The sequence below is a fragment of the Fusarium oxysporum genome, chromosome III, assembly GCF_013085055.1.
Source record: "Fusarium oxysporum Fo47 chromosome III, complete sequence".
NCBI lineage: Eukaryota > Fungi > Ascomycota > Sordariomycetes > Hypocreales > Nectriaceae > Fusarium > Fusarium oxysporum.
Window position 1 is genome coordinate 1,796,112 of NC_072842.1, and position 18,596 is coordinate 1,814,707.

At 48.7% G+C, this 18,596-nt stretch overlaps 4 protein-coding genes across 4 annotated transcripts; 1 reads left to right on the forward strand and 3 right to left on the reverse strand.

The window, feature by feature from the left end:
* Positions 1-13: 13 nt before the first annotated feature.
* FOBCDRAFT_289894 (uncharacterized protein) lies at positions 14-6,095 on the reverse strand (the record flags this gene model as incomplete). The annotated part of the gene is made up of 3 exons (XM_031176009.3): positions 14-5,891; positions 6,010-6,027; positions 6,085-6,095. 3 exons carry the CDS (start codon positions 6,093-6,095, stop codon positions 233-235), a joined length of 5,688 nt encoding a protein of 1,895 aa, XP_031047142.2. The 3' UTR covers positions 14-232.
* A 2,315-nt stretch (positions 6,096-8,410) lies between these two features.
* On the forward strand, positions 8,411-12,290 carry FOBCDRAFT_289903 (RecF/RecN/SMC; the record flags this gene model as incomplete). Its single annotated transcript, XM_059611759.1, has 4 exons — positions 8,411-8,566; positions 8,639-11,471; positions 11,532-11,949; positions 11,998-12,290. Coding segments are annotated over exons 1-4 (3,582 nt in total), but the record flags the coding sequence as incomplete, so codon positions are not given.
* A 99-nt stretch (positions 12,291-12,389) lies between these two features.
* Positions 12,390-13,899, reverse strand: FOBCDRAFT_198479 (39S mitochondrial ribosomal protein L46-domain-containing protein; the record flags this gene model as incomplete). Its single annotated transcript, XM_059608919.1, has 4 exons — positions 12,390-12,647; positions 12,755-13,021; positions 13,072-13,691; positions 13,851-13,899. The coding sequence occupies 4 exons, from the start codon at positions 13,897-13,899 to the stop codon at positions 12,390-12,392; spliced, it is 1,194 nt and encodes a 397-aa protein (XP_059464419.1).
* Positions 13,900-14,760: 861 nt separating this feature from the next.
* FOBCDRAFT_21382 (uncharacterized protein) lies at positions 14,761-16,935 on the reverse strand. The gene is made up of 2 exons (XM_031176014.3): positions 16,510-16,935; positions 14,761-16,445 (listed from the first exon to the last, which is right to left on the reverse strand). The coding sequence occupies exons 1-2, from the start codon at positions 16,853-16,855 to the stop codon at positions 14,770-14,772; spliced, it is 2,022 nt and encodes a 673-aa protein (XP_031047147.2). The 5' UTR covers positions 16,856-16,935; the 3' UTR covers positions 14,761-14,769.
* Positions 16,936-18,596: the final 1,661 nt, after the last annotated feature.

Here is an 18,596-nt window from a genome sequence, read left to right on the forward strand (position 1 = left end):
CATTAAGTAAATTCTCATTGCCGCAGCAGTCAAACCAGACAACAAATAGTATCCTTAGCAATTATTCCACAAGCAAAAGTACGCCTTCGCTAAATGAACGATCTAGGCTATTGTACACATCAACATTGACGGGGTTAAATACCATATTCTAGTAGGACCACCGTCTCGTCCAAAACTCGGCAATCAAATGCTTCACCATGTTTTCAGCAAGCCTGGGAAGTCGGCCTATCGCCTACGACATCGTCTTCATGAAGTCATCCAGGTCAAAACTCTCCTCATACTGCTTGTTATCCCAAAGATCTCCCAAATCATCCAGCCATGCCTTCTTGCCTGGTACACGCACATCACCTGTCTCGATATCGACCATATCCTCTTCTCTTCCGTCGATGTTGTTCTTCTCCTTGTCGGCTAAGAGGTTTGGTGCGGCGTCTCCAACATTGAACAGGTCAAGGATCTGATCTGTGTCCATCGTTGAGAGGCCAGCGTTCTGTTGATTTACGACTGTTGATGCGACATCAATCTTGAAACGTTGGAGGTTCAGAATTTTCTCCTCAAGAGTTCCACGGGTGATAAGGCGGTACACGTTCACCACCTTCTTTTGACCGATACGATGGGCTCGATCCATGGCCTGGAGATCCTTCTGGGGGTTCCAATCGTGCTCCACGAAGATGACAGTATCGGCTCCTGTCAAATTCAGTCCAAGACCTCCCACGCTCGTTGTTAACAAAAGCACGTCATACGACGGGTCACTGTTAAATTTGTTGACGATATCTTGTCTCTTGTTGGCTTCGACCGAGCCGTCAAGTCGGAGGTGAGATACTGAGGGCAATAACTCCTTCAATACCTTATTTTGCACCATATCGAGCATCTCCTTCATTTGACAGAAGATCAGCGCACGGTGGGGCTTAATAGGTTGGTAGAGAGGATCATTCGAATCACTGCCTTCAACGCCAATACCGCAATCCACCAGTAGATCTCTCAGAGCGGTCAACTTGGGTGCGTGCTGCACATCCTCAATGGAGGTTCCTTGCTTGGCGAGAATCTTCTGCGTCTCATCGTAAAGAGTGCTTCCTGGTTTCATTACCATGGCAGGTGAGTTGCACAACTTTCGCATATACTGTAGCGCTTGGAAAATGTGTTGCTTGGCTTCTTTATCTTCACGACCCGCTTCGGCTTGAATCTTCTTGCCCTGTTTCTTTGTGAAGTCCTCGAATAGTTTTTGCTGTAGGTCGCTCAGGTCACAATAGTAATTCTGCAAGATCTTTGGCGGAAGATCGTTCAAAACCTCTTCTTTGAGGCGTCGCAACAGGAACGGAAGCACCTGTTTGTGAAGTGCTTCAATCGCCAAGGCACCCGCTTCCTGTTCCTTTGATGATGCCTTGCTAAATCGACTTGCAGCTATAGGTTTCGCAAAGCGGTCCAGAAAGACTTTTTCAGCACCCAAGAATCCAGGCATCAAAAAGTCAAACAGAGACCAAAGCTCCAAGACATTATTCTGAATAGGGGTGCCGGTGAGGATAAGACGATGATTGCTCGCCAGCTTCTTGACTGCCTGCGTGATCTTGGCCTTAGGGTTCTTGATCAGGTGGCCTTCGTCGAGCACAACATAGTTCCAACTATGCTTATCGAGAACTTCTGCGTCATTGCGGCAGACATCGTAGGATGTGACTACGATGTCAGTCTCGCCAAGTCTGTCTTTCATAGCCTTTCTCTCCGCTGGCGGTCCAACATAGGCAGTCACGCTCAAGAATGGTGCATAGGTCTTAATTTCTTGTTGCCAGTGACCTGAAAGTGTAGGTGGGCAGACAATTAGTGACGGCAGCTTGCGGACATCCGGTGCCTGTGTCTTGGCAAACTCTTCGGCACGCTGATGATGATCGCTTGCTACGATACAGAGGGTCTGCAGGGTCTTGCCTAGACCCATATCATCACAAAGAATACCATGAAGGTGGTATTTATTGAGGAAATTGAGCCAGTTGACGCCTTCTTGTTGATACGACCGTAGCTCAGCCTTGATGGCTACAGGAATCTGGAACTGCTCTACCTTCTTTGGATCCAGCAGTTGAGCAATGAAGGTTCTCTCGCGGTCTCGTCCTTTCAGCAATTCCTCGGACAATCCGGGCGGGTCAGGAATTCCAGCTTCAAGAGGAACAAGTTTGACCAACGTGGCAAAGGATGTTGTTGCGATGAGGCGAATTTCGTTGTCAGAATCGCTCATTCGTCCTAAAACTGGCACAATCAAAAAAATGACATATGGCAAAATAGCATCCCCCATAACAGCAATCAGATGGTAGATAGCTTCGATTGCTCCTTGTCGGAAATTGAGGTCGACTGGATTGTTGATCGATGGGAGAACCTTCTCAACAAGTGCAGTCATACCTTCCACGGTCATGACACTACAGATTGTGGCCATACACTTGGCAGCCATGTACCGGAAGACTGAAAGTTCCGAGTGCAAAGCTTTTATGACAAGAGGCATCATTTGCATGATGAAAGGTTGCAAGGCCTTATCCAGAGTTGGAGTCATGGTGCGAATGACAGACATGGCGTCGACAATCTCTTGTCCAAACGTCTGTTCGGGATCCTTAGCCTCTCCAGGCAGAGTGTCAAGCGAGAAAGCTCGAACAAGAGGATCTTCCATGAATGTGCGGAGGCTGGGGACAGTTTCAAGTAGGCTGGCACCGTAAGTTCTAGAAAGAATTTCGAGGGCTTCTTTTGCACCTCGTCTGGTGATGCGGGCAGCTTTAGCTTCGCGGGCCCATTTAGCAGCATCTGGGTGATCGACACGATCCTCTTCCTTCTGCATGGACAGAACACAATCAGTCTTACTGGCATGAACTGGAAATTCAGGAGTCTCTGCAACTTCGACACAAGAGAACTTGACCAGGTTGGATACCACTTTATCGGCTGGTCCCTTTCGACCCTTTTCAGTGAAAAGCTGCACGAGTCTTGCAATTGTGTCAGCAGACCGAATTTGAAGTTGCTGGTTCTCTTCTGTTTTGACAGAGTCCATGATGCCCTTGATCAATGGGCTGGGTTTCTTCGGAAGCACTTTCATACCAACCATTGCACACGCTGCTGCTGCTTTGACGCGAACATCACGAGCTGCCTTAACAGTCTTGGCTTCTTCAATGGCCAAGATGGTCATATCACGAGCGTCGGACAGCTGCTGGCTCGCTATCAGACGTTGACCGGGTGGCATGGCCTTCTTCAGTTTCTCGTAGTCATCGCCGATACATTTCTCTGCGGTGGCAATAGAAAAGGCACTCGGGCCAGCTTCTGCTTCTCCTTGGACCACGACAGGCAGTGTCGGAAGTTTGCTGTGCGAAACCTTGCCATGGTCTCTGAACAGATGAATGAGCTGCTGGCATTGTGTCCTGACTCGCTGGATGAAGTTGACAAGATCCCTGTATGCCGCTGGACGTTCTGAATCAATAATGCGTTGTAAATTCTCGAGGTAACGAGGAGAATCGCCCAAGTGTTGGCTGTTCATGGCAAACTCGTCGATGATCACGCATGCTGTCATCTGGCTGGATGAAAATGCTGACCCTAGGCCAGGAATTAACAATGCATCATAATCGTCCAGGCTTGCGACAGGGACTCGAGACATGATGAAGCCCATTGCCTTGGCAGCTGAAACACGGGAGCGAATCAGCACATCCATGCCAACGAGATCCACGTCGCCTTGCATCATGTGACCATCAACATCATGCGTTAGGCTGGCTGTAGGGGTATCGTCGACCTTTGTGGATTTCCGGCGACGCTTGGGAGCACGATCAGACCCATCGGGAGATGACGGCTTCCGTGGTGTGTGCTGAGTAACTCCGGGCATAGTATACGTGCCACCTGATGGTTTTTGGAAGAGTGAGGCGTTCATTGGGATCGGATTTCTCGAAACACCGATAGGGTGTAGAGTCAGTTGCATCATAGGATCGATGTGAGCAGTAAATTCGTCTGCAAGAACAGCAGGTTTGCTGGCTAGGCTCTCGACCAGAGACGTCCATAGGTCCAAAGACATGTTGAGGGCGTCTCTATCTCTTTCAACAAGAATATTTTGAAAGATCAATCGGAGAATTCTGCCGTTGAGCCAGCCCTGGGAGGTCTCTGCGTCAAGTTTTGCGAAAGTCGACAATGCTTTCAACACAGCCACCCTCACCGATGTGATGGTATGACGTAAAAAGGGGTAGAGTCTAGGGACAAGCAGGGTAAAGGAGCGTTCTTCATCTTGAGCGGCCGATGCCTTCATTGCTTCGAGTACCTCCGGGAAACCACACAGAGTCGCGAGCAGATCCATAATTCGTCCAGTGCTGGCGCTCAGGTCATCACCAAGATTTGAGAGACTTTCCCAAATTATGTTGACAAGTCCCTCGAGTTGTGTGGGCCGCAAAGTGACAAACTCCTTCGCCATGGGGATGAGCGTAGCGGCACTGACAGAACGGACATCGTCATCCATATCACCCAGGCCTTTCATCACAGTCTTTATTATGCCATCAATCATGTCGCTGTCCTGAAGGAGGAGGTCTTTCCTGACCGCGACGACATATCTCAGGCCAATCATCCCGCCATGGCACACTGACCAAACTGGCCTATCAAGCTTGAGATCTTCTTGCATAACCATTCTGTAGAGAATTTTGAAAGTGCTGTAAACAGACGGCGACGGTAGATGTTTCAGAACGGACCCAAGAGACTGTCCAATTGTTTCCCGAATAGGTGCCACAGAGGTATCGGAGCTGTAGTCAGTGAAGCGATCAAGCATTAGTACACAGCACAGCCGGCAGGCCATATCATCAAGCCATTTCTGATTGAGGACATCATTCTCCTTCCTTGTCTTGTCGCGTAGCTTCCCTGCACCTCCACCATGTACTCGGATAACTTCACGAAGGCCCATGGCAGCTCCGTGTCGGGTTTCCCAGGAAGGGTCAAACAAGTCCACTTTGAGGAAATCGCATAACCGGTCATATGGCCACTCAGCGCCCTCCATAGTCTCCTCCGCTTCTAGCTCGGATTTTATGGGGACCACTGGTCCTTTGAACTCGCTCACAACCTTAGTGTCCTCATCAACATCGGCAGGACGATCGAGATTGAAGTAGTCGTTGACTTTGCTGTTCTTCTTGGTGTCTCCATCTGGCATGGCCGTGTCGTCTCCCAGGTTATCGGATCCAGATGTCATGGAGCGCCTGACAGAAAGATCTCCGAATCCTCCCTTACCTTGGGATGCTTTCATTGCCTCTCTTTTGCGTTTTCGTTTTAATACATTGAGCTGTCGAGAACTCAGTTGAGATTCTTCAGGCGCTTGTGATTGAGCACCAGATCCGTCAGGACGAGCGTGTCCATGCCCGTTTGTGGTGTCCATTGGGGTCATGGGCGCAGTAAGGTTGTCGCCACCTGTGTATGCGATTTCGTCATCTTCGTACTTCCTTCCAAGTAGTCCTAATCGCCCATTGAGAGTCTTCTTTTGATGTGTCAGTCGCGCTTGCGGATCAAGCGCTGCTAGTCCATATTCGATGCCACCGCCACGCAGTAGTTCTTTGCCGTATTTGAGAATCATCTCAACATTGAGAGACTCCAATTTGAAGAGACCATCATCAGAAGGTAGCTTTTTTGCGTCATCTTCCTCCTCCTTCTTAATATGTCCGTTTTCGGGCACAGGCTCCTCCTTCTTCCCTTCCTCAGGCGCATCTTCGGAGTTTGGGTCGTAAACAGGGGCATGCTCTACGATTTTTCCAATAGCAGAAGCTGCGGTTCTCCTTGTCTCCCATTCTTTGTGTCTCAGATAAGGGACGACACGAGAGAGGAGATTGAATAATTCATCAGGGTGTTGCTTTTGCCAATCAGCAAGCTGATTAACAGCAGTATCGCGGATGAGTCTCGTACTACCCGTTTCGAGGATACTACAATTCTGTCAGTTTCAATCTCATGTAACAGGAGAAATAGCGCTTTAGACGACACATGTCCCAGATTTCATAGATCCGGGGGTTTGTTGGGATTTGAATAATGAAGCACACTTACGTGACTAATCTGTCAAGTCTAAATGGAGTGTCAGTACATTGAGGCTATGTGGATATGACGTTTGGGAAAACTTACCTCGAAGCCATTGTGTGTATTAGTTGGTTGTAATATTAAGCGCGTGTCATGGCATCTCGGTCGCTGAACCACAGTTGTCAGTCTTCAGCACTTTCAAGAAGTCAGGCCTTCAACGGAAACCAATGATATGAAGATTGTGTCAATATAGTACCCGGCGCGGCGGAATCGTGTAGCGCGACGCGACGGATGCAGTGGGTCGTCGGGTGTGAGATGCATGCATCCGGTAGACGAGACCGAAGGCACAGGAAGATAATGGGAACTCGGTTCAACAAGCGTCACTCTCGACTTCATTCGAGTGATAGGGATTGTGAGAAGATAATGGAAAGACTTTGAAGGACTGCAGCCAATTTGGTGTGAAATATGAATGAATGAAGAAAAATCAACTGTGCATGACGCAGTGTGGGGGACATAGCAAGGGATCATAATATATACCATAGTAGGTCGAAGGGGAATGATAACGATCGAAGAAGGGAAACTTCAAAAAGTGAGAGGCATTGAACCACTTACCGGTTGAGTTGGTGGTAAAAAGGTAATTCGGCGTCAAGCCTCAAGAGCCAAAGCGCACCACCTTGACTCGATTTGCAAAACCCAGCAAAGCTGTCAACACCAATTGTTGCTTGCCGAAGGTCCCGGCCAAATCGAACTGGTAGTTAAGATATCCCAATCCCCTGTCTACACTGCATGCAGCATCGGCACTTAAAAGTCAGATTAGAGTGGATGTGGTGATGTTATGCAGAGGAATATGCTGCAATGAGACGTAGCCGATCAGTCGTGACGATGGTCGGCAGTTTTAAGTCTTCCAATGACTCTGGTTGGCCGGGCTGCAGGCGCTTGAAAAGGCTGGGGTTGTTGGTGTAAGTTCTAGATGACTTGTATTGGATTGGATGGCCAAGTGTCCGCTCGCTGTATATAACGGCAATCAATAGGGGAAATCAGCCGGGGTTAAGGGATGATTGAAAATTAAAGTGGGTGCAGCTTGAATTTGTTGTCGTACTGGAAGTTTGCGATTGCCCGAGTAGGCAGGAGTGGTGCTTTTCCTTGGTTGCTGCTACCGCTTGCGCAAGCTGCTGCTGCTGTGGTTCCGGGTGGCCAGCTGGGAAAATCGGGGTGGAGGGCAGGCCGGGTCTTCTATAAGTGAGTGCTTGTATTTTTATACACGCGGCGCGGCTTTGAGGAGCACGGCCAACGGTTTCTTTCGTTGCGCTCGCTTAATTTCCCTCTTGCCTGCTAGCGTCGTGATTTGGCCCCTGGTCTTTTTCTTGTCTCTTGTTGCCTTTGGCCAACTTCAGCCCAGTCTACCCACTTAGAGCCCATCTCGACTGGCTGGCCCACTTAAGGTGTGGCCCAACCGTGCTGGGGACAATAAGACAGCACCAGCCTCATGGCGATCTTTTGCAAATATGTAGAGGCTGACATTGAGAAGTCATCCTGCGGTTTAATAATTGATCCGGGGCTATCTCTTATAAAAAACTCAATGTTAATAATGGCATTTTCGCTTACCCTGTATATAACTTAAATCTTATATATTAAATTTATTATTTATTCTTTATTGTCTTTCTTATATTGGTATCTTTATATATAAATATAATTTATCAAAGTAAAGTCTTTAATCATTTTATAATAATACATATACTATAATGTAACATACTTGTGGTTACACAATCTGAAACATACCCTATAGGAAGCAAAGACAAGCAGGTATCAGGTTGGTAGGTACAAAAGCACATGGGCATGGGAATGTGATAAGTCAGGCCAGTATCCGAATGCAGTGCTATCCCGAAGTTGGTGTGAATGAAAATGTGTTGTAATAATTATTCATATCAGAATTGCACATCATGCTTACACACAGAGGGTACATGATATCATGGCTCGGTCAGATCTGTAAGATCCAGCCTACGACAAGCCAAGCCAGTAACCTCTACTGGTAGCGAAAATGGATAACTATGTGCATAAAATTGGCTGCACTGAGATGTAGAGATCTATGCCGCTCCCTACATAGTGAGCGAAACGCTTTAAGTTCCTATAGCTTACGCTGTACTCAAATCTGATGTAGTTATCATTTTCCCCATCGAAAGTCACCAAATGAAGCAGATCGCTGACAAGGATACCTTAGTAGCCAGCATCCGTGAAAGGATGACCAAAGCTCTAAGAAACGAGGAAGGTGAGGTAAGGTACCTTTGGTACTGAGGTAGACAGCACAGACCACCGAACGGAGAACAGAAAGGAAATTCTGCCTAGCTTTCCAGGCAGCAACCGCGTTCCAGCTCAACGACGCGCCAATGCCAACCACTTTGATCGCGGTCTAGATTCCAACGACGCGTTAAATCGCAGCAAAGTGGCACGCAACCCTACAGATCGCATACTTTGTCAAGACTGCACAGTCTCTTGCAGTAAAGCCGTCTTGACTTTTCGCATGTCGCGCAGGAGCGCCCGCGCAGTTAAACATGTATATCAAGCAAATCATCATCCAGGGCTTTAAAAGGTATGTGGATTGACATCATTGCTGCCCTCGCATTCACCCAACAATCCGGTTCATTGCTAATACTGCCCATAGCTACAAGGACCAGACTGTAATCGAACCGTTTTCCCCAAAGACCAATGTGATTGTCGGTCGCAATGGCTCCGGAAAAAGTAACTTCTTCGCCGCCATTCGCTTCGTTTTGAGCGATGCGTATACACAAATGAGTCGCGAAGAGCGGCAAGGCCTTCTCCACGAGGGCTCAGGCTCAGCCGTTATGTCGGCTTACGTGGAGATCATCTTCGACAACAGCGACGACCGATTTCCAACTGGCAACAAAGATGTTATTCTACGCCGCACAATCGGCTTGAAGAAAGACGAATACTCTGTCGATCGAAAAGTTGTAACCAAGGCCGATGTCATGAATCTGCTTGAAGCGGCCGGATTTTCACGATCAAACCCCTACTACATCGTACCTCAGGGACGAGTCACCGCCTTGACCAACATGAAAGAGTCCGACAGGCTCAACTTATTAAAAGAGGTAGCGGGAACACAGGTGTACGAAACGCGTCGCGCAGAGTCGCTCAAGATTATGCACGAGACCAATAACAAGAGAGAAAAGATCGATGAACTGCTGGAATACATCAAGGAAAGGCTTAGCGAACTCGAGGAAGAAAAGGAAGAACTCAGAGCGTTCCAGGACAAGGACAGAGAGAGACGGTGCCTCGAATATGCCTACTACCACAACATCCAGCTCGGGATTCAAGCAAACCTGGACGAGCTTGATAACGTCCGGCAAGACGGAATTGATAGTTCTGATACCAACCGAGCAGAGTACACTGAGGGCGAGAAGGCGATATCAAGGCTTGATTCAGAAATACACAAGCTGCAGAGAGAAATGGAGCTTCTGCAGATCGAAAGGCGACAAGTCGAGGAAGATCGGCGCGACGGCGCGAAAGCCTTGGCCAAGGCTGAGATGAAGGTTAAGAACTTGAGAGAAGGTCAATCTGCACAGGAACAAGCCCGAGCACAACATGCAGCTGAACTTGAGTCCGTGCAGAATGAGATCGCATCCAAGGAACAGCAGCTTTCAACCATTAATCCAGCCTATAACCAAAAAAAGCAGGAGGAAGACGAAATCCGACGACAACTTGATCATGCTGAAGCCACACGTAACCGCTTGTTTGCCAAACAGAGCCGAGGTTCCCAGTTCAGAAACAAGTCTGAGCGTGACACATGGTTGCGGAAAGAGATACAAGAACTCGAACTCAACATAAGCACTCAAAAAGCCAACAAGATTGATGCAGATGAAGAAGTTGAAAGGGTCCGCGAATCAATAGCACAGGCAGAGCAAGACGTTGCTGACTTACGGAATCGTTTGGCCAACTTCAGTGGCGAGAAAACAGCCCTTGAAGAGGAGGTTGCCAAGGCCCGCGACATTATAGACAAGCTTAACGATGAACGAAAGCTAGTTCGTCGTGAGGATGACAAACTCAACTCAGTTATAGCCAATGCTCGGCAGGAGAAGGAGACAGCTGAACGTGAGTTGGCTCACGCAATGGATGGATCGACTGCACGTGGTCTGGCGACGATCCGACGATTGAAGCAAGAGCGAGATATCCCCGGAGCATATGGGACATTGGCTGAACTGCTTGAAGTTAGTGATGCTTACAGACTTCCCGTTGAGCAGATTGCCGGCGCAAGTCTGTTCCACTATGTCGTTGACAACGCAGATACAGCCACTTATCTCGCAGACACCCTATACAGACAACAGGGAGGCCGAGTTACATTCATGCCTCTCGCCCAACTACGGCCCCGGCAAATTAAGCTTCCCAGGTCTAATGATGCCGTACCTCTCTTAAGCAAGATCAACTACAACGAAGAGTACGAGAAGGCGTTCCAGCAGGTCTTTGGAAAAGCTGTCGTATGTCCAAACCTTACAGTAGCAAGCCAATATGCAAGAAGCCACGGCGTCGACGGCATCACTCCGGAAGGTGACACAACCAACAAGAGGGGTGCTATGACAGGTGGATATATCGACCCTCGAAAGTCGCGCTTACACGCCGTACAAGCCGTGAATAAATGGAGGGATGAATACGAAAGGTTGTTAGCGCAATCTCGTGATATCCGAAAACAGACAGAACTCAAGGACCAGGAGATCACAGCTGCGATGTCAGACCTACAAAAGGCCAACGAAAGACTAAGACAGGCTGTCGACGGGTTTGAACCACTGAAGCATGAACTGATTAATAAGTCAAAGCATCTGGAGAAAGAGCTGAGCCACCTCGATGCCGCCATCAAACGTCGAGATGCAGTCGAGAAGAACATGAACAGCTTCTTGGAGGATCTTGCCGCACATGAGGCCGAACTTCGATCTGATTTTAAGAAAACCCTGACCGCCGCTGAAGAACGCCAGCTGGAGGAACTCGGGACAAGCACCCAGGAGCTCCAAAAGCAGTGGAATGAACTCAGCCGAGCCCGGCGTGATCTGGAAAGGCAAAAGCAACTTCTTGAAGTGGACCTTCGCCAAAACCTGCAAATGAAGCTTGATCAACTCAACAGCCAGGCTTTTGAGGACTCGACTGGATCCTCGGGCGGTGGGTTGAAAGATGCCCAAAGGGAACTCAAGAAGGCGCAAAAAGTACAGAAAGCTGTTGAGGCAAGCCTCCAGGAACTTGAAACCAAAATGGATAATACACAAGCGCGGCTCGAGGAACTGGCAAATGAGAAGGCTCAACTAGAGCAAGCGCAGAGTGAGATATCCGCGAGGATCGAGAGACAGCAGAAGAAGATGGACAAGAGTCTCCGAAAGAAAGCCGTTCTGTCAACACAAGCAGCCGAATGTGCACAGACTATTCGCGACCTAGGTGTGCTTCCCGAAGAAGCCTTCGACAAGTATGAAAACATGGACCCTAATCAAGTAAGTTCTGTACTACTTAAACCCAATGAGAAGTGACTAACGTGTTGGCAGGTCTCAACCAAGATCAAGAAAGTGAATGAAGCACTGAAGAAGTACAAGCACGTGAACAAGAAAGCCTTTGAACAGTACAACAACTTCACAACTCAACAAGACCAGCTTATGAAACGACGTAAAGAGTTGGATGACTCTCAGGAGTCAATTGAGGTACTCGTTGAGCATCTCGACCGCCGAAAAGACGAGGCAATTGAGCGGACGTTTAAACAGGTTTCCAAGGAATTCACAACTATCTTTGGTAAGTTGGTGCCTGCCGGCCATGGCCGCCTGCTCATTCAACGACGGGCGGATCGTCGTCAAGAACCCGTCGACGAATCAGACGGAGAGGCACGCGGTGTTGAAAACTACACTGGTGTTGGCATCAGTGTTTCATTCAACTCAAAACATCTCGATGAGCAGCAGAAGATCCAGCAACTCAGCGGTGGTCAGAAGAGTAAGGCATATTATTCCCTTTGCTGTGTCCAACTACTAACAGGAGCAGGTTTATGTGCCCTTTGCCTTATATTCGCCCTCCAGGCTACTGAGAGCAGTCCCATGGTGATTTTTGACGAGGTGGATGCCAATCTGGATGCCCAATATCGTACAGCTGTTGCGGCCCTCCTTGAGTCCATCTCTAAGGAAATTGGTACTCAGTTCATTTGCACCACATTCCGACCTGAGATTGTGCATGTCGCCGACAGATGTTATGGTGTGACGTTCCGTAACAAGACCAGTTCAATCGACTGTGTCAGCACGGAGCAGGCTCTTGAGTTCGTAGAGGGCCAAGCGAAGCCTACTTGAGAGGATGCAAATGGGGGACTGTAATCAAAGAGGCTTGTAAAGACTATACCTGGGGACGACGGAATGGCGTTGGGCGGCTTAAGATTTTATTCCTTATGCGATTACGATGAAGTCGAGACTTTCTAGGCTGTTGTTCTTAGATGGAACGAAATTAGGCGTGAAGCTTTTACCAATCCCAACGAGACGACTAAGCTTCTTGAGTCCCAAAATACCCATACGAACATTTTCAGTGACTGCATGAATATGATGGATTCCTCTTTGACCTACTCTTATGGTATTCTGGCTTGACACAAGGTTATCGCAGCTGAGGACAAACGTGCAGAAATAAACCCAAGTGACATGTTTTGACGTCTTGATTCTTGTGTACAGCAAGTATACATGATAATTATACACGCAGCAACGGCACTGCCAGTTCTACCCAACCTCTATAGTTACCGATCAGTCATCATGTTTCGTACCCCCTTCCAGTAATCTTTTGGCAATTCCTTTTCCAGCTCCTCGCGAGTCAGCCACTTGAACTCGGTGTAGCCAAAGGGGTTATTCTTAAGATCAGCCTGACCAGCCATTATCCTGCCCTTGATGAAGAATGTCTTTTCACCCTTCTTCTCGACGACGCCGTCGGCAGTCATCTTGGGTCGTGAGACGACATGGGCGACTGGCACGCGGCTGACAATCCATGTGTTCATATTGACACCAGCAGCCTGGTCGAGGACTCGCTTGGCGGACTATTGGAAGATTTAGCACTATCCAACAACCCTTTTCGAACATGTCTTACCTCATGAAGATTTTCATCCTTAGGAATCACATCAGCGGGGAAGCCCCAACCGTCCTTACCCTTGACCACAAGATACAGGGTTCGATCGAGTTGACGATCCAGTCTTTGAACATCAACCTTACGATCTGCTTCAGTCACACGATCCGCAGGAGGCTCAACAGGGATGACATCCTCAGGAGCGATAATCTCAGCATCATCACTGACACGTGCCTCAGCATCCCTGAGCAAGGACTTGACGATAGTCTCTTGGTTGCTAAGCTCATCGCCAACCTTGAGTTCGTCATCCCACGCCTTGGAACTCTTTCCATTGTAGACACCCAGCTCCTTGGCCACTGTGCCCTTGCGCTCCTGGACCTTGATGTTCCAGTCTAGACGGCGAGCCGTATCAGGTTTGAAGTAAATACTCGTGATAAAGGGGGTGTTGAGACGTTCTTCGAGACGTTTCTGGTAGAAAAAGAAAGCATTTTCAAAAGGATGGAGTTTCCGTGTCACCAGAGGTGGTCGCGTGAGAATTACACCAGAGCGAACGTCGTAGGGCGGCGGAGAGCGAGCGGGTGCAGGAGTAGAGGTATCGGTGGGGGTTTTCGCTACGGCTGCGGCGAGAGATGAGTAGAGCCGTGCTGGGTATCTAGATACAGAAGAAGAGGAAGCGCATCGTGTGCACAGATTAGGAGAAGCTGAGATGTTTTCTGTTAGTTATATGAGTCTTGTAGTGGGTTTAAAGGCGATCAATTGTTGAGCATAACAGCAGGACAGATGAGGGAATTGTATGGACTCACTAGATAGCACAGCCTGAGCGGCTTTCGAACCCCGGCTTGAAGCTGTCATGCTGTCTGTCTTCGCTCCGTGGGTTGTGACTCCCGAACGTTGCGACTCGGTGATCGAAGCTGGATGGTGATATTCAACAGCGGCTTCACGAACTTTTCGTCTGGGCCTGGACGGTACGTACCGCGGAGCGACAGGCCCGAGTGGAGGGCCCCAGAGTCGATGAATTATTCGCGCCTGAGGCAACAAGACATATATCCATTAAAATAAATTTCCTAGCCTCTGTCTCCTCTTCTTCTTTCTTTTCCTCTCAAGGCACCATTTCCTTATCGTCAAGACCTGTTTCCACCTCCAGAACGTCTCGATCATTTACGTGTGCCGAGAAGAATTCCGCAGTCTTTTTCGCTAGCGGGGCCTGCAAGAAAATTCTTTATCCTACCGGGTTCTGTTAGATAGATACTGCTGACATTTCGTGTCATCTCAATATGGTTTGATAACCGACTAAACTATTACTCCTTTTAATGGAGTCGTTTCAAGTACTTGTAGCTATGCCCCATTAGAAACAAACGCCTTACATGTGGTAGACTTTGGATCCAAGCCGATCACTCTGTCAGCTAAAGGTGACCATTCTCAATGACATTGACCAAAAAAACAAAGTGGCATACGCCAATGAGAAGGTCGTATTAGAACAAGAGACTACCTAGTGACATAAGAGCCATATGCAAACATGACCCGAACTTATGATATCTGTACATATATCGAACTCGCGTTGATACCCGATCTCAACTCCGTTGTGACACCACGCTATCAAAATGCAATGAATCATGCCCGCCTTTCGAAAGATGCTGGGTATCAAACCACATGGATCCCCTTGATGATGCCTGAACGCCTGCTTAACTCTTGTTTCCCGCCTTGATTCATTCTATCATTAAGCTAAGCAGACAATTCTGCAACTGCTTGAGCAACCTCCTTAGTTGCTCTGTTTTCCCATTGCCGTCGGGCTTCATCGCTCAATGATGCCGCACCTTTCACCTCGTCATAAAGCTTTCTTGAAATATCTCTGTTGATAACCGAGTATTGTTCCGTTGTTAGTTTTCTAGACCGCCAATGTGGTCGTAATGCGCCCTTGACAATCTCATTTATGCTGATCTTATCTTCCTGGGTGATATTGGAGTCTGCTGACGGTTGCTCCTCTTTTTGTGCTGGTACCTCAGATGGACGGCGTGGCCGTGGTTGTCGTAGTTCTAACGGTCGGCTCTCTGGGACCTTCACCGAGCGTGTCTCTGAATCGGACTGGTCATTGCTTGTATGTGTCGGGGAATAGTTTGCATGGGGTCTGGTTGAACGCGTCTCTGAGTCGCTGTGGTCACGATTTGAACGAGTAGGTGAATAATTTGCGGGGGCGTAACGAGGTTGAATAGTACTGCTGAGCGAGAGTGTTGGTGAAGTTGGTCGGCCGTTGAAGTTTGGCATAGGAGGAGGGGTAAGAGAAAGAGCCCGTGGGCTACTGTAGTTTGATGGGGACGGAGATATCGCCGGTGAGAGGGCTGGGGATGAAGCCTCTGGCGCATGCCGCCACCCATTGGTAGTCATTGTTTCGTCCTCAGACATGATGCTGGGCTCGAGTTCTTTCAGTAGTGATGAAACCAAGGGAGGGTCGATACTGCTATGGTCGACAGTACCATTTCTGGATGAGGATCCATTGGGGACAGCTCGTGTTGACGAGGGCCCAGCCGGCGCTGGAGAAGATACAGAGCTTGAACCTTCACCATTCTGGGTGGGCAAGCGACGTGTTCGAGGGCGCTTGAGCTTCCTTTCGGGTTCTTGAACAGGTTCGCGAGGAGACGCAGTCACAGACCGTGCTTTGCGCTTGCGAGAAGTGGTGCTGGGTTCATCTGTTTCGCGAGCACGTTCCAATGCGCCCCAAGCTCGTCTTTCGTCAGCCGTTTCTTGTACTGGCTCTGGTGCTGACTGAAGCCGTTCGCTGATAGCAGAAGGTATGTTGTTTATAAATACGTCACGAGCGCCCAGACGGCGGGCAATGTCCATTCTTTGCTGCCAGCGTTCGAGTTCGCGTCGCCCGAGTTCCTGGAATCTCCTGTATTGCTCTAATTCCTCATCCTCATCATCGTGGTTGTCCAAATCCAAGTCGCTCATCTCGTAGAATCGCCCGGAGAACTGACCCCAGGCGCCTTGCCACTCAACATTTCGAGCTTGTCGACGGGCTCGCCTTAATCGTGCTCTAGTTCGTACGTGGTAACCACGGACGTTTCGGGGGTTCGGACGTCGCACGTATGATGGACGAGGAGATTGTTCGCCAGATTCAGTGGTCCTTGGCTCTTCCACCAGTTGAAAAAGGTGAGAACACTCCATACAATACCAATCACCGTCTGGAATGGCATCCAGACCTATACAATGCGTATGGTAGGCCGCATCGCAGCTGTCGCACAGGAGAAGAACATCCTCCCTCTCTGAAGAGTTGCAAATAGGACATGGGTTGCCTTGCTCTTCCTCCTCTTCGTCTTCGGGGTTTTCGCCAAGCCACTGTCTTACATCGAATTCAGCAACCTGTTTTTTATCTTGGACATCGTATTTCGAAATGGCGGTACCTGCAGAAAAGAAAGGGTTAGTGGATGGACATATGTGAAGTAAGAGGATAAGCTTCCGACATACCATCGACCCCGTTGTACACTCGAACTGAATGGAAGGGATTACGACAAATTGGACATGTGTTTGTCTTTTGCGCCCAGGAACGAATACATGCATCATGAATAATGTGATTACACCCGTCAAGTGACGCAACTATGTTCAGATAATTGGAGTCATTCTCAAGAACATCTGAGGCTGTGGAGGTTGTGGTAGGAACAGGTGCGGACTCGGGTGCGGATGCGGGCTCGCCGCCAGAAACACCACCAGCAGCATCACTCGCAGCTACAGTGAGGGCAGCTGGAGCTTGGAGGGCAGCCGAGGGTCGGGGCAGAGGATCCAGGCATATGATGCACTGCTCCGCTTCAGACATGATGTCGAAATTGATAACGCAGATCGTATCTTGATGAAAACATGTAAAATAAGATCGAGTGAATTAAAGTCGAGGCGAGCCGTCGATTCGAGCAGGCGGTGATGGTGGTAAAAGGGAATGGGATGGGATGGGATGGATGGAGAGGTCCCGTCGTGATCGATTAGGCGGGATGGCTCGTTTTTGGGGGGGCAAAGTACCGTAACTTAGCAGGCTGGCTTAGGTTGACACCCGAATGGTGATGCATTAGTGGACAGGAGCCCTGCAGGCAAAGGCAGAGGAAAATAAGAAAAAGAGATCCAGCTCTAGTGGAATGGATGTTTTCAAGGAGCCTAGGAGCCTGGCAGGGACGTGATCGGGGCCAATGAGCGCTCCCCCGTCCTGGATCAGCGCCACGCTTGGTAGAAATAAATGTTAGGTTATGTGCCTGCAGAGCAAAACAAATGCACGGTGGGGAGAGACCCTGATGACGGATGACTCTTGGTCGCGTCAGGTTTGATTACCGTACCTAGAGGTAGGCATTTGGGACACAGGCGCGTTAGAACGTACAAGGTATCTAGGTAGTAGGTAGGTAGGTAGGTAATTCTCAATACTTTCCGTGTAGGTCCTTTTTATACTATTCCTATGCTGTGTAGAAGAACATCGTGACTTCTACCCTTCGACTCCCCCTCATCTGTTTTCCGAGTCCCGGACTCGATACCGTCCGTCCTTGGTCATTCGGCCCAGCAAATGGTGTCTTTTTTTGTTCCAAGCTGGCGCGATTGACTGTGAGTGCATGGTCCTAAATTAGGTAGTTCTATTTACACTGGACAGGGGTAAGTATGCACAAGACCGTAGTCGGTCAGCAACCACTATCAGACATATTATTTTAATAACTCAATATTGAAGGAGGCAGCTCATGAACATCAAACAAAAAGAAAGTGTAAGAGGTGCTTTGATTGCAGGCAAGTATAGTGATCAAGGCACACTGTGTTTCTGCTTAAGGGAGAATTTGAACGCCTGCCAAGATACAGCGGAGCTTGAGTAAATATACTCAGAGTGGAAGAAACGAAGTGGAATTTATCGACTGATGTAGAAGCTGAATCTCGTCGAGAGAATGGATCTCAGGAACGAGTCAGTCTGTCCGACATAAACTTACCAAAGGAGAACTTGCCGTGCCCCTCCTGGCACGCTGGTAAATACAGAATAGGGCTTCAAGCGAGGGAGATTCACGGGTGGCTGCACAATAACACAACACATTTAATGAGTGAAAGATACGTATCCATAGACACTGTCGAGGGTGGCAGTATCTTGAGTCACAATTGAAGATCAACACTGGGACGGCAGGCACCCAAATTTAGTGCAATACGGAAACCCAGAAAGATATGATGCAAACTTGCCATGGCCCATGAAGTCAGAACCCATCCCACAGACCAGACTTACCGTCAGATCTCGTGGCAAGACACTGTCCATGTTGAGTATATATGACTTCCACTTATCATACTGCCCTCCACAATACGTTTTGCTTAGCTGCTTCGACAATGTCCCAGTGTATTAGCCGGGCGTGTTTTATCGCTGAAAACCGCATGAATCATATTTCTGCCCGCAACATGTGTCTCTTGCCAGCTATGTCTTGTTAAGAGTTCAGAAGTTCAGACTACAGAAAAGAATGGGCCCAATCAAGGTCGTACTATGGGGTTTAAGAGAGTTCAAATCTTTAGGCTGATCCGAGGCAGGAAGAGATATCGCAGCTCAGGTCCCTCGA